This window comes from Lynx rufus, unplaced genomic scaffold, assembly GCF_022079265.1.
Source record: "Lynx rufus isolate CCGP_SWC_20201006 ecotype Redwood Valley unplaced genomic scaffold, mLynRuf1.p SCAF_9, whole genome shotgun sequence".
Lineage (NCBI taxonomy): Eukaryota > Metazoa > Chordata > Mammalia > Carnivora > Felidae > Lynx > Lynx rufus.
In genome coordinates, this window is record NW_025814897.1 from 110,808,884 (window position 1) to 110,823,652 (window position 14,769).

The window sequence follows — 14,769 nt, forward strand, 5'->3', positions numbered from 1 at the left end:
TTGGCCTGGCCCGTGTGGTCACTGCCCATCATGATTCTGCATCCCTCCAGACCCTGGCTTCTCGCGGACCAGACCACCCCAGTTGTGCACGGCACCTATAGTGGAATGGCCGGTGTCGCCAATGCTTTGCATTGACTTTGAGCCGGTGCCTCTTTGAGCTGCAGTTTCAGTCCTCAGCTGGGCACGTTAAGGCCGGGAGCAGAGCCTGCAGCCTCACTCACAGCGCTGCTCCTTGGCTGGTGTTGGCATCTTTACCATCACTGTGCTCCCAGCGATACCACCGGCACCGGGCAGAGCTTTGGAATGTCTGCAGCCGTCTCTGGGGTCTGGGTGTTCCTGAGTCCTTCCACCCCGACCCCCGAGGACAGAAGTGCTCTGACTACGCATGCCAAATGGTTTAATGTTGGGGGAAAAGGAGAGGTAAAGCAGGGTTGAGAGGAGTTACCCCCAAGGCAGAAGGAGACATGTATGGGGGGGGGGGGCTGGTTCCAAGCCTGGCATCTTCTCGGCCTTGCTGTGACTCTGGGCAGGTAGCCTCTCTCTCTGGGCTTCCACCTGCCCTTCTATCCTTGAGGGAAGAGGGCCTCCGCAGAGGTGAGGCAGCAGGGGTAGTATTCAGGGTAAGAGGAGTCTGTGCACGGGGCCCTCATCATCACTGAGGGTCCTGCACAGTCCCCAAGCACATGGCTGTGGGGGACAGGAGCCCCAGCCTAGCTGGGAGGGGCAGGCTCTCCTGATCTCTGTCGTTCTGGACATTGGGGAGGGGGTATGGTGTTGGTCGGGCCCTTGGGATTCTGAGGGGGCTTGAGGCTCCAGGGTACAGGCCCTGGTAGGCGAGGGGCTGGTAGGTGGCTGGGGCCAGCAGAGCCTCAGGGGGGGCCAGCAGCTGATGTTGCAGCCGGGCGGAGGTCCTGGAGTTGGAGACTGGAGCTTTGTGGGAGTCTGAGGGAGGACATGGTCTGCGTGGACCCCGGACCTTCCCTCACAGCCTCAGCCTCCCCTCCTCCTCCCCTGCTCCCATCCCAAGCTGCCCCCCTCTCAGCCTTCGCTCTTGTTCTCTCTTCGTTCGCTCTCCCCTGCCATCTCTTGCCATCTCTTGCCGTCCAAACCCTTCCCAGTTCTTCAAGGCCCAGCTCAGGAGCCACTTCATCCAGGAAGCCCGTCTGACACCTCCCACCCCTGCTCTTAGCACCTTGTCCCCGTCCTGTTCTCTGTGCCCTTGGCCCCAAACTGCCTCAGAATTCTCTGCCTCCTCCTCTTCGTCCACACAGGTGCCCAGTGGGCTTGCTGGACGTGCTGAAGCCCCCTCCCGGAGGCCGTGTGGCCCTGTCTCCTCGCTTCCTGCCCATCATGCAGGCTCTGGTCCCACTGTGTCTGTAAGCCTGGAGGCTGACCTGTTCCCTCCTCTGTGGAGCCCTTCAGCAGGCAGGGGCCGAGGCCGCCGTGACTCCGGGTCGGGATGCCGAGCAGGGCTCGTGGAGGGACAGTCCTGGAGACGGGACGAACAGGAATGGAGGCAGAGGGTCACAGGGGAGAGCCCGGGTCAAGGATCATGATCAGTCAGGCCGTGGGACCCCAGGACCAGTCAGTGGGCAGGAAGCAGAGAGAAGGGCAGGACCCGAGGCCTTAGGAGACAGTGCAGATGGGGGTGAGGGGCTGGGTTGGGGCAGCTGGGCTCACACAGTACCAGGAGTCTGAGTCACTCTCCCTAAAGCCCTTGGCAAAAGGGTTGCTGGCGATTTTCAGCTGGGTGATCTGCAGAGGAGAAAGTGCAGTTATGGGCCAACCCTGAGCCAGGGCGAGGCTGTGGCGTCCCAGGTTCAGCCACCCTGTCTTCCCTGAACCCCCCCAGTCAGGAGGCCCTGGGACCCGGGCCCTCAGCCCGGGAGCCACCGAGTCAGTGGGCGTGAAGGCAGGGGAATGACCGAGGGCAGAGGTCTGCTGAGTCCTAGGGAAGGAGAGAAGGGCAAGGCTCTGAGCTCAGAGCGTTGGGCCTCAGTCTCCATCCCTGTGAAATGGGCTGGCAGCTGCCTCGTGAGCTGTGGTCCCGACCCACCCGGTGGTTCTGATAGGCTGTCACGGCCGTGAACTGGGTCTCCGTGAAGACGAAGGACTTGAAGTTCTCCTGGGCGTAGCGCTCGCTGTCCTTGCGTGGGTCCACAAAGACCACATGGAATCGGGGCTGGTAGCGGTGCATGGAGTTGAGAATGATCTGGGGGGGGGGTGCGGAAGGCGGTGTTCGGGGGTGTGGCGGAGCAGCAGCAAACCTTCCCTCGGGCTAAGCCTTTCTCTCCGGGGCAGAACGGCTGTCTTTCTTATAACGGGGGCGCAGAGTCTGGTCCCGAGGGCCCACGGTTCTGCATCAAAGGCCCCGTGGCGTCTGAGCATTTTGCCACTCTGCCTTCTCTCACACCCACATCCCGCCGTCAGCTCCACCTTCAGAAACATCCAGAATCTGATCACCTCTCCCACCCCACTGCCTCCTGGCCAGCGTCCCTGCTCCCGTCCAGCCGTGCTGTCTATTCTCCGCACCGCAGCCCCAGCGAGCTGCGGCGTGCCACCCCCTGCTCAAAACCCTCCTGTGGCCACCGGACAGAGTAAAAGCCGGAACCCTCTCCGCAGCCGACTGGCCCCGCAGATCAGCCCTGGCAGCCTCTAGGGTCTCTCTCCTCCCATCTCCCCTACACACCCCACTTCCGCCACGTGGGGAGCCTCCTTGCGCTTCTCCCGACGGGCCTAACATTCTGCAGCCCCAGGGCCTTTGCACTTGTTCCTTCCCCTGCAACAGCGTTCCATACACACTGTCTACGAGGAGGATAGTGTTTGCTGGAACATTCTCACTTCCAGCCCCCTGCTCGGGCAGTCCCTTCTGCTGCCCAACCCCTGGCCGGGTGAACTTGGCCCCCAGCGTTAGCCGCCAGTAGCAGGTGGGGACGCTGGGCGCCAAAGTCACAGCTGGCCCTGGCTCCGGGCTTCGTTATAATCAGGCCCCAGCGTCCCCAGCCCTGCCCTGCCCCCTCCCCGCCGTGGCCGGGGCCTCACGTGGCCATTGTCGTCCAGCAGATTGTTGGTCAGCTTGAGCTTGTCAAAGGACACAATCTGGCGCATCCACTGTGCCCCTTTGGCCGGCGAGTCCGGGTGGAAGTGCACCCGGCCGGGCGTGGCCGGGTCTGCTCTGCCCGCCACCAGCCAGGCTGAGCTGTGAAAGGCGTACCTGGGGACAGAGCGAGTGGGAAGGGCGCCCCGTCCGCCCCCACGGCACCGCATCTGCTGCCCCTGCCCCGAAGACCGGCGGGGCCAAGGGGCTCTCGCCGTCTCCATCGCGGCCCTTGCTCTGCCCCCATCTCACACGCGAGGAACCAGAGACCCCAAGGACGCTGCCTGGCCTCGAGCGCCCGGTGGCCGCAGTGGGCTAGCCCACTCTCCCTGCCCAGGCTAGCCCACTGCCCGCCTCAGGCTTCCGCTGTTGCCCCAGGGTAGGCCTCCCCGCTCGCTCACGGCTCCGACTGGCCCCTGGCGCACCCCGGGGTGCAGGTAGGGGTCGACTTCCTGGCCCCGCCCCCCCCGCTGTCCCAGCTGCCTCCCCTGGCCGGCCCCCAGACCTGTATCTTTTGTCGTCCAGAGGCACGAAGTCCATGAGCAGTGCGTAGTCAGCTAGCGTGTCCATGCCCAGAATCTTCACCTGGAAGGTGGGAAACATCCTCCTGCAGGAGGGCGGCGCTCAGCAGCCCAGGGGCGGCCCCGCCGTGGCCCCCTGTCCCCCCCACGCACACGCCCGCCGCTCGCACCGGCCGGCCTTGGTGACAATCATCTCCGTGCCCAGCTGGTTGAATTCCTCCCACAGAGCCTTCATCTCCAGCTGAACCGTCACGCTGGACACACGCGGGTTCTTGGGGCCCTGCTTGCCGGGCTCGGCCACGACTTGGGCCCCGGTGGGAGGGTCTGACGGGAATGGGGAGTCCAGCCGGGGCTCCCAGCTGGAGCTGGTCAGGGTGTAGGGCTCCGAGGTCGCGAGTACCCCGAGGCCGGCAGAGAGGAAGGCTGGGGAGAGAGGAGGAAAGCGTGAGCCTCACCCCCGTGCCACCAAGCCGGCTCTCATCCTTCCGGCTGCACCTAGGTGCCTCTTCCTCCAGGGGGCCCTCCCTGACTGCCAGGCCTGTGTTCCCATAGTATCCCTGACGGGGCATCACTTCATGAGGCAAATGCCGACTTAAGTCTCCTGGAGGCCAGAGACAGGAACTGCCTGGCTTCCTCAGGGAATCTTCGAGCCATCAAGTCACGTGGCCTTGTGGCCTTGAGCAACAAAATTGTTCCGTCTCTGAGAGGCTCAGTTTCTTTTTTTTTTTTTTTTTTTAATTTTTTTTTAACGTTTATTTATTTTTGAGACAGAGAGAGACAGAGCATGAACGGGGGAGGATCAGAGAGAGGGAGACACAGAATCTGGAACAGGCTCCAGGCTCTGAGCGGTCAGCACAGAGCCCGACGTGGGGCTCGAACTCACGGACCGCGAGATCATGACCTGAGCTGAAGTCGGCCGCTTAACTGACTGAGCCACCCAGGCGCCCCTCAGAGCCTCAGTTTCTATATCTGCCCCCAAGGGGTTCTTGATACGTGCTTCGCAGGGCTGATGTGAGGATTTGCGAGGACACACACGGTGCCCGGCACACCCTTCAAAAACGACACCTGTTACGATGGTAGGACATGTGAGGTCGTGGGGGTTCGGGAATGAGCGTCTTCACTCCGCAGAGACCCTGGTGCCTGGTCCTGCTCCGGGAGAGTTGAGCTGAGAGGACATCCTCGAATCACCACCAAGGACTCCCACCCATGTCTGACCTTGCGCCCCATAAACATTCCATTTCTTGGAATGTTGCCACCCTCTACCCTCCTTAAAAAAAAAAAAAAAAACCACAAATCCTGGGGGGCCTGGATGGCTTAGTCGGTTGAACATCCGACTTCGGCTCGGGTCGTGATCTCACGGTTATGGGTTCGAGCCCCGCATCGGGCTCTGTGCTGACAGCTCAGAGCCTGGAGCCGGCTTTGGATTCTACGTCTCCTTCGCTCTCTGCCCCTCCCCCACTCATGCTCTGTCTCTCTCTCTCTCTCTCTCTGTCTCGAAAATAAATAAATATAAAAAAATTTTTTTTAAGAAAAAATAAAAATAAGCAAATTCTACCTAAAATAAGACACTACCTTACGCCCATGAGGATGGCTATTACCAAAAAGAAAAGAGAAACGGGTCATGATCTCGCGGTTCGTGGGTTCGAGCCCCGCGTTGGGCTCGGAGCCTAGAGATTGCTTCAGATTCTGTGTCTCCTTCTCTCTCTGCCCCTCCCTTGCACGTGCTGTCTCTCTCTCTCTCTCTCAAAAATAAATAGACAAAAAAATATTTTTTTAAAGGCCCAAGTGGTAATTTTTATGTTATGTATTTTTTACAAGTTAAACATTAAAACCAGAAAAAAAACATCCTGAAAAATGGACTATTAGTTTCTAGCAGCCCCCTAAGTGGCCAAGAGCCTGGTGGAACTGAGATCTCCTGGGCAGAGGTGGATTTTGGTGTTGGATGGATGGATGGATGGACGGACGGACGGATAGAGGGATGGGTGGAGGGAGGTTCCCGGGGTGGTCTACGTGTAATGAGCTAACAGGTGGGCAGCGCCTGGCCAGAGCTGGCACATAGTAGGTGCTTCATTGGAGTGTGGGGCTCAGGGCCCGCGGTCCCATATTTCTCAGCCCCGAGGGCCACGTATGAAAAGCCCCGGGAGTGGGTGGGGGTCTTTCCGAGAGGGATGGACCGCATCAGGTCTGCATCTCCCAGAGGGGCATGAAGTGTAGACGGGCTGACGTCCCCACCACCTGGACCAGGCCACCACATGGGCAACTGCTCCGTTGTTCAGCTGCCTTGCTGGGGCAGGTCTATCGTCTGGGTAACTGATGACAACCCCAAGGGTCCATGGGTCCCCAGGGGAGAGGCTCATGGCTTCCCTGGGTCTGGGGCCTTCACGGGCTGGTCACTGGCTCCCAAGTCTTCTATGAGCTCACCCCCTGCCCATCTTGGTCAAAGTGCCACCCCTGAGCGCTCTCAGAAACTCAGGAGGGGCCCCTTCTCTGTCTGGTTCCTCTAAAAGCTGGCATCCCTTGGGGTCAGGAGTTGACAATTTCCCACAAGCATGGAACCAGGTCTGGAGGGGAAGTTAGACCTCGATACTCAATGGGTGAGGCCCAGAGAGACGAAGGGACAGGTCCAAGGTCACTCATGCCCGAGAAGGCTCTCCCTTCCCAGAAATGGCTCTGTGCCCCGGCCCATCAGCACCCCCATATTTGTACATGGGCGGCTGTGAGCCCATCAACTTGCCCTGGTGGGATCTGAGGCCTTAGCGTGGGGTGCCCCTGCCCCACCCTCCTGCCCAAGACCTGGATCCAGAAGGGTTTCCTTGGTCCCCCCACCCAGTCCCCGCCCCGCCCCATTCACCCTGGAGCCTGAGCCCAGTCACGGGGCCACCCCGGCTGCCTACACCGTACCTGCCATGGGGACGGCCTGGACGTTGGCTCCTGGAGAAGTCCTGCTCAGTGCGGGCCAGCTGCAGCTGTCACCTGAGGAGTCCCTGCCTGCTGGGTTGGTGGTCAGACGCTCCTGGTCTCCCGGCCCGTTCAGCGGCACAGCTCAGCTCTGCGGGACCGTCCTTCCCTCCAAGCGATCACTCGCGTCTTGGTTCTCCACCGGAGTCAGGCGCCTGGTCTCTGCAGGCAGGCTACTCTGGCCCTGCGGTATGCAGGGCCCCGTCTCCAAACCACCCTCAGACTGGACTGCACCAGGCTGCTGGCCGGGCTTGTCCAGCTCCAGGAGTGGTGCTGTGTGGGAGGAGGGCAGGTGGGAAGGCTCTGACGTTGCAAAGCCTCCTCCCCCCCTCCCTTCCCGGTCCCCCCTCCCGGCTCCCTCCCTTTCCCAGCTAGGAGCCCCTCAGCCACTCCTGATCAATGGACCCAGGCGCAGAGTGGGGGCCCTTTTGGAGGACCCGGCTGGGCGGTCCGCAGGGGCCCAGGCCCGGTGACTGGAGGGCTGGGCACCGAAAAGGCCTGGCGGAGGCCGGGGAGGCCGCAGTAGCCGCAGGAGCGTGAGGGCTGATGGCAGAGGTGATGCCCTCTCACCAGGACCTCGACCCCTGACCTGGGGCCGCTGCTGGTGTGGCATCGCCTGGGAAACTGGGAATCACAAGGGGGCAGCCTCAGCAAGTGCTGGAGGAGGCAGGGCTCCTGGGCCGGATGGCAGGAAGCCGGGTCTGGCTGATGGCTGGCGCCCGAGGAGCTGTGCGATGCTGGTGGATTCCCGACAGCCCCCGTGCCTCAGTTTCCCCAACTGCGCGCATAATCTCTTCTCTCTGGGACGGACGGCAGTAAACTGTTCCCATCCTGATTGACGGTGCCTAAGTAGTCCCCACGGGGTGGGAGGCCGGCCCAGGTCACAGGTCTCTGGGGCGGGTGTCTGCTCTGCACACAGGTCACCCTGCTCTCTCCGGCCCGACCAGGCGCCTTCTCCAGGCTGCCCACGCCCATCCAGGCCCGGCATTCAGGGACACCTGGATCACCGGTCAGGAAGGCACAGGAAGGCACAAAGCTGGTTGCTGTCAGATGAGAGTGCTGCTTGGCCATCTCGTTGCCGCCCGATTGCCCAGGGAGGGTCATCGGGCTAGACCCCAGGACAGCTCAGTCTGGGAGGGAGTGTTCCAGGCCAGCCGCCAGGCCGGCACTAGGGGACAGCACCTCAGGCTGGGCTGGGCCCGCTTGACTGGGGTCCCCAAGGCAGACTAGACCCCCCCCCACCCCAACACACCTCCTCCAGAGCGTGGCACTGGGGACGTGGGGGAGGCGGAGGCCCATGCCTGGCAGTGGGCACAGAGGGACCGCGGGTCGGAAGGACTGCTTCTCTCCAAGAATGACACCCAGCTCCTCCCGGAGCCTGATGCCCGGGGGCAGACCTCTCCTCCCTCCGCTTAGGGATGCCTCCTGCTTTGGTCTCCTGTAACCCAGATCCCTGCCTGCCAAGCTGGGAGAGGTAGGCCCATGCCCAGCTCTGGGGTTTGCTGTGGGGCAGGATGAGGGGGGCGGTTCTCCATGCTTGGGAGGGTCCCAGCGGCTCTCAGGGGCCACCCAGTGAGGTGTGTGACCGGCCACGCCACGCTGTCCCAGGATCCACAGTGGGGCGGGGGGGTGGGGAGGAGGGAGAGGGGAGAGATGATGGTCTTGGGAGATTCCCACCAATCCTCCTGGCTCCCCCTCAGCCTGGACTCCCAGGAGTGGGCCAGCCCAGGGTCCTGTTGGCCACTGGTGTGTGTGTGTGTGTGTGTGTGTGTGCACGCGTGCACGTGCACCTGCACGCAGCTCTGCTCTGTGTGATGGGAAACGCCCCCTCCACGCACGTAGGTGAGGACACTAACGGGCCAGCCCACTTGCACACAGATGAACCCCAGGCCCCATGCCCCACACCCACTCGTGTGCACACGTGCACAAGCTGCCGTGTGCATGGGTACACGCGCGCTCTCTCACACACGCCTCGCACACAGGCGCGCCTCTCTGCACAGCCTCCTCCCCGGCCGGCCTGCCCTTCCCGCCGGAGGCGCCTGCTGGCCCCCCTGCCCCCTCATCCATCTTGCCTGCCAGCCCGTCCCTGGCGCCCCCATATCCTTCACACCTTCTCATCTCGCTGCTCAATAGCAGGAGGCCGCGTGGCAGCTGTGGCCGCGGGGAGATGGATGGGCCAGGCGAGGGTGCGGAGGGGCCGGGGGGAGACGCCTCCCGAGGATGGCGCTCTGGGCCCCCCGGCCCTGCTGTCAGGCGGGAGCCGCGGCCTGTCAGGCTCAGGTGGGTGCAGAAGCTGCGGGCTGTGTCCAGTCTGGCCTGTGTGGACGCCCTGCAGAGAGGGCCTGGGTCAGGACCGAGGGGACCCAGCAGCAGACCCCGCGCCCGCTCCCTCTTGGGGCGCTGAGGACCTCCAGCCCCCCTGGTAGGACTCCCCCTACCCCAGGCCAAGGCACCTCTTCCCTGCGTCCCTGCCCCCGGGCGGCTGTCCTGGGTGGGGACAGCCTTGTCGAACTGCACCCCTTCCCCAGCCCTGACTCCCCCTGAGTCCCCATGGGCACCAGGCTCATTATACGTTGGAAATGCACATCTGGGCTCTGTGCCCAGCCACATAAAGACCTCCTCAGAAGGACACCCAAGGTATTGAAGTTCTTGGAAACACATGTGTGTGCAGTCACACACACACACACACACAGTGCCCGGGTAGGCACGTGCATGGGCTTCTGCTCTCTCAGACTGATTCTCCGGCCCCAGGAGTGCAGGCAGGTTGGGAGGCCCCCCCTGGGGCGTGGCCTCTTCTGGAAGGCCCTTTGTTGACTCCAAGTGGGATCTTCCCCCTGGGCACCGATAGGCTGTACAGAGACAGCCATCACTGGCCCCAGGACACACAGCATGTCCAAGACCACCCTGGGCCAGACCCTGAGGTCACAGAGAGGGACCATGAAGGACAGAGGACATGAACCATCAACCCCTGGACATCTTCCATTTTATAGATGGGAAACTGAGGTACGGAGGCATGGGGGTATGGCCAGAAACATGGTATACAGCAGAAGGCAAAGCGGCGCCCTGGGAGCAAGACTGTGGCTCGGGACCCATTGTTCAGATGGGAGGGCTGAGTCCCTGGTCCGGCCTGGGTCAGGGGCTGGGGTGGGGGTGAGGGCCAGCGCGGCAGGGCAGGCACGGAGAACATGAGCTTCTCCGCCTGAATGGAGGCAATGCCCTTTTCATAGTAGGTGGCCTTGTTGATGACCATGGGGTACACGGCAGACCCCCCCCCCCTCACAGAGCACATCCTCACCACCGGACATCTGGAGGATGGCTATACCGGGCTGTAGGGTCTGGAAGCCTCAGTCCTGGGAAGAGAGCCTCCGGCCAAGGTTGCTGGGGCCGACCTCTGCCCTGGGCCCTGTGGGGGCAACCCCAGCAGGCAGTGCCCAAGAGATGCCCTTCACCGATGGCCTCATCCAGTCACTGCTTCACTTTCTCAACCAATGTGACAGGGTGTCTGCCGAGATGCCCCCGGCTCTGTGTTTAGAATGGAGACACAAGTTGCCTTAGAAAGACAGTTGTCATCGTGGAAGTGTAGCCTCGTGGTTAAGGGCACAGATAGTAGAGGTTCAAATCCTTGCTAGCTGGGTGACCTTGAGCAAGTCACTTAACCTTTCTGTTCTTCAGTTTCCTCCTCTGTAAAATAGGAATTATGGTGTCTTCTCCTATCCTCCTGAGGTTTAAGGTAAACGGCTAATAGTGCTTAACAGCGTCTGACACGGAGTAAACATAATATAATGGCCTATCAAATAAATTTTTAAATTGTGGGAGAAATCGCTCGGAATAACTGTCATGGCTCCGCATCTGTAAGGACGATGGATGGGCCCCCGGCCCTAAACGCCGAAAAGATGTTGCCCCTCCACTACGGTGTTGTTATAAGTAAGAGAACACCTCAAAATCAAACACGAAGCTTTAACAACAGCAAAAAACCCCAACCAATGGCTGATTTTTCCTACAATTGTTACTTTGGTTCTTTAAAAAAAAAATGTTTTAATGTTTATTTATTTTTGAGCGAGAGAGAGAGAGAGCATGAGCAGAGGAGGGGCAGGGAGAGAGGGAGACACAGAATCTGAAGCAGGCTCCAGGCTCGGAGCTGTCAGCACAGAGCCGGACGCGGGGCTCGAACTCACGAACCGTGAGATCATGACCTGAACTGAAGTCAGACATTCAACTGACTGAGCCACCCAGGTGCCCTGTTACTCTGGTTCTTTAAACAATTTTTGAAATGTCAAATTCTTTCCGATATTTCTTTCTTTTTTGTGCCCAGCCTCTGCTGCGCCCCCGGTGCATACCAGGTCTGTCTGCTGGGTCACTCCGATGCTGTCCCGCTGGGACTCACCACTGAAGGAGGGGGCTGTGGCTGCTTACTGGGCTGGGGGACAGATCTTTGCCGTGGCAGGGGGAGGGCTGGTGCCAACAGAGCATGTGGCCCCCTCTGAAGCCCGTCCCGCCCCCCGAAGGCCAGTTGGGACACTTGGAGAACGGTTACTAAGGAGGCTAGGGCTGGGCACCCAGCGTGGGGAGGCCTGTGGCCTGGACACGGCAGGACTCGAAGGCCACGGAGGGCGTGCACCTAGTGTGACAGCGACCCCACGTGGCAGCGGGCAGAGCGGTAGGCGGTGGGCGGCGCAATCTTCCCAATCTCCTCCCCGCCAGGCCGGGCGCAGAAGCGGGGAGGCCAGACTCCTGTGACATTCAGGAAGGGAAGGCCTGCAGAAGGAATGCCGGATTCCCTGCTAACGTGCAGAGGGACGCTCGGGGAAGTACTTGGAAAATAAAGACAGGCTCCATGTTTGCACCCGCAAGCAGGTGGATTGGGTGGTGCCCGCTCCGTATCACCTCCCTCTGCCTTCTGTGGCCAGGCTTCGAGGAGCCCCTCCTGGCCTCTGCAGGCGCCGGACAGATCACTGTGGCCCCGAATGCCAGGCCTGTCCGTGGGGTTCCAGGGAGGCGGTAGGGGCAGGGCATTGGTGGGGGGGAGGGGGCAGCCTCGTGTTCTGATCCCGATTCTGAGGTCCTGATGACCCTGTGGGAGGCACCCGTGGTCCCTGCCTCTGGGCCTCAGTTGCCTCTGCCACCAAAGCTGTGACCCAGGAATCTCCCCACAACAACACACACGCACCTGCAGCTGAGGATGCCCGGTCCCCAGCCTCCGTGCGTGGCCGGTCCACGCTGCCCGTTCCATGTGCTTAAAGCAGGAGAGGCTGTGCCTGGGCCAAAGGCTGGGTGTGTGAGCCTGTCCCTTCCTCCAGGCCCAGAACACAGTGGGCCATGGGGGCCACCCAAGGCTGGTCCCCAGCCCACCCGTGAGCCTGGCTCCAGGGTCCCCGGGTCGGGCCCTCGCCTCTCTGGGTCTCAGTTTCCCAGCAAGTCCTTGCAGATCTCACCCTGGGTGAAGAGCTCGATGAAGTCCAGGACTTTGGCCACCAGGGTCCTCATCCTGCTCGCAGCACACCCTGACGCTGGGGGCCCAGCTCCAGGACTGGGGACCAGGAGGAGAGGGGTCAGGCGGGTGCCCCAGAGAGGAGTGCTCTAACCCCAGGTCCTTGACCCTGCCTATCACGCGGCCCCGCCCTTCCAAGTCCCGCCCCCTCACCCATTTCCCCTGAGGTGGCAGCCTACCCATTCCGTTCTTGGCCAAGGGGTCCAGGCTATAACTCCCCCACCCCGGCAGCTGGTACAGGGCTGGGCAGGGCACCTTGGGGCTCTGCAGTGGGGGTGGAGGGACAGGAGGGATGGGTCAGGCCCCCAAGAAGGGGAAACTGAGGCGTGGGGAGAGCATGGAGGGAGCACGGGGCACTACCCACCCCAGCCCAGCCTCCCTCCACCCTCTGGCAGGAAGGGGGGAAGGAAGGGACCAGAGGGCCTGGAGGCCTTGCAGGTGGCAGGCCCTGACTGGAGCCCAAGGAGAGGGCCAGGGGAGGCACTGGCACCCTCCCAGCGGTCCCCTTCCCCACTGCCCCCGAGGGGCCAGGGCCACCTGGTGGTGGCACAGGTGCATGGCAAGACCCTCTGTGGGCAGCTTCTGCGATGAGGCAGGTGCCCGCGTTGGCCGTGCTGCTGTGCAGGTCAAGGACAAAGCCGAAGGCCCGGCCTGAGGCCTGGGGCCCCGGCAGCTGGTTCAGTTCTCGGGCCCTTGTCACCTTGCAGGGGTCATCCGGGTTGGCCCTGGAACTGCAGGAGCAGGAATGGGGTGTCAGCCCCCTAAGAGTCTCAGTCAGTGATCAGAGGTTTAATGGGATGACGGCCTCATGCTGCAAGGAGGGGTGAAGCCTCCGAGACCCTGCAGGAGAGACAGAGCAGCTCAAGGCCTCTTCTCTGTGCCACTGTGGCCGTCCCTGCCCTGCTTAGGACCCCCACCGGCTCCCCACTGGCCCCATAAAATCCAAACCCTCAGCCTGGCCCCACCTGCTTCATCAGCTTTCACTGCAGCCGCACCTCCAGGCCTTTGCACCTGCCGGACCCTTTCCCGGAATCTCCTCTCCTCTCTTTTCCTAGTTAACCTCTACTCACCCTTTGGGGCTTGGCTGAGATATAACCTCCTCCAGGAAGCCCTCCATGGCTGCCCTTGGCCACGTTAGATGCTTCATGTTGCCCCCTCCCCTACATTTAGCCTCTTGGGCTGTGGTTGCTGCGGGTTTCCTCTGTGTCCCCCAGGGGGCCAAGGACAACACCTCAGTCTTATTCCCCATTTTTTCACCTGAGCTGACCAAAGCCCGGCTCGGAGATGGGGCCCAGCGAGCATCTACTGGAGGAGGAAGAGCTGTTGGGGTTCCGGACAGTTAAACACAGCCTATGGGGCTGGTCGGAGGCAAACCGTGGGTCTGGGGAACTCAGAGGAAGCCTTGATCAGCTTGAAGTCTACCGCGACCGTCTGAGGCGGGGACTCAGTGCCAGGCCGAGGGGCTGGGCCAGCCTGGAGGACATTCGTGTGAGGAAGTCGCTGGTGAAGGTGCGGTTGGGGCCCCGGTTGGCCAGCCCAGGCGTGGCGGAGAAGCTGGGTCTCTGCAGCTCCCCCGGGGCCCGCAGCCAGTGCTGGGCCAGGTAGACACCAGACGTGTCACGGCACTGGGTGCCCCCAGTCACTGCCGCGTGGCGCAGGGGCCCTCGGGGCACAGGCAGCAAGCACATCCACATGTGGGGTGGAGAACCTGGTGGCGGACCTGCTTAGGTGACCCTGGCACGGACACGGGGCCCAGTGGTCAGAGCTGGAGTGGCAGAGTGGTGAGCTCCCTGAGGCCCGAGGAATCCCAGCTGGGCAAGGAGGTTGTCTGTCAAAAGTTGTGGTGGGACGCAGCTCAGCCCCGCCCCGTTTGTGCCTCTGGGGGTGCAGCTCAGGGCTTCTCCCGCCCGGTGCCTATGTTGGGAAGAGGGGCCCGTTCCCGTGGGGGAGATGGACCTCAAGACAGGCTCCCTTTAGCAAGAGGACTACGCTCCCATTTTGTAGGTGGGGGAACCAGGGCGCAGCATGGGGAGTGTCACCTGATTAGCTGGGGGGTGTCTGGGTTCCAGGCAGCTCCTGCCGTCCCCTCTGGGCCGGTGCAGAGGCCTCAGGGAGGGGGTGATTTCGTGCAGAGGTGGTCTGGGTTTCCGGGGCCTCCGGGGCCGGGTGTGCACCTGCTGGGCCAGCGGATGTTTATGGGCCCAGAGATCCCCAGGGCAGTGTTCGTGCCGAGCCTGCGGAGAGCTGGCCCAGGTCCCCCCAGGGGTCAGGGCTGCTGTTTCCCCACCTGGCTCCACCCCACACTCCTACTTGCTGCGGCCGCATAGAGCCCAGGTCCCGTGGCCAGGCTCCTGTCCGTGCCCTCTGTCCCTCCTCTGGGAGTGGGGCCAGCCCTCCCTCCCAGGGCCAGGAAGGGAAGCCGCACGCACACTTGGAAAATTACTTGCGAGGACTCTCTAAGGCCTGAGATGAAGACAACCTCTCCCCCCCCCCCAAGAGGTCTGTGCTTTGGCAGATGCCCAGATGAGGAACACCCTCCCCCCCGCCTTTACCCCCTCAGCCACATGCTTCTGTGCTTGTAACCCCAGAGGGCCAGCGTCTCTCCCAGGTCACCTTTACCCTAAAGGGCTATGATCTGTGCGGTCCCACTTTTCCAGCTTTTTGATGCTTTAAACAAAGTTTCGGAATGTTTTGTCCAGTATTTT

At 62.0% G+C, this 14,769-nt stretch overlaps 2 protein-coding genes across 2 annotated transcripts; both read right to left on the bottom strand.

The window, feature by feature from the left end:
- Positions 1-652: 652 nt before the first annotated feature.
- Positions 653-7,680, bottom strand: TBX10 (T-box transcription factor 10). The gene is made up of 9 exons (XM_047072102.1): positions 7,521-7,680; positions 7,066-7,200; positions 3,789-4,041; positions 3,603-3,704; positions 3,043-3,214; positions 2,057-2,212; positions 1,688-1,755; positions 1,395-1,489; positions 653-942 (listed from the first exon to the last, which is right to left on the bottom strand). Exons 1-9 carry the CDS (start codon positions 7,678-7,680, stop codon positions 653-655), a joined length of 1,431 nt encoding a protein of 476 aa, XP_046928058.1.
- A 1,000-nt stretch (positions 7,681-8,680) lies between these two features.
- ACY3 (aminoacylase 3) lies at positions 8,681-13,752 on the bottom strand. The gene is given in 11 exon segments (XM_053722171.1): positions 8,681-8,905; positions 9,704-9,847; positions 9,849-9,911; positions 11,744-11,768; positions 11,770-11,809; positions 12,009-12,065; positions 12,068-12,103; positions 12,244-12,328; positions 12,602-12,634; positions 12,636-12,795; positions 13,493-13,752. Coding segments are annotated over 11 exon segments (1,128 nt in total).
- Between the last annotated feature and the right edge of the window lie 1,017 nt (positions 13,753-14,769).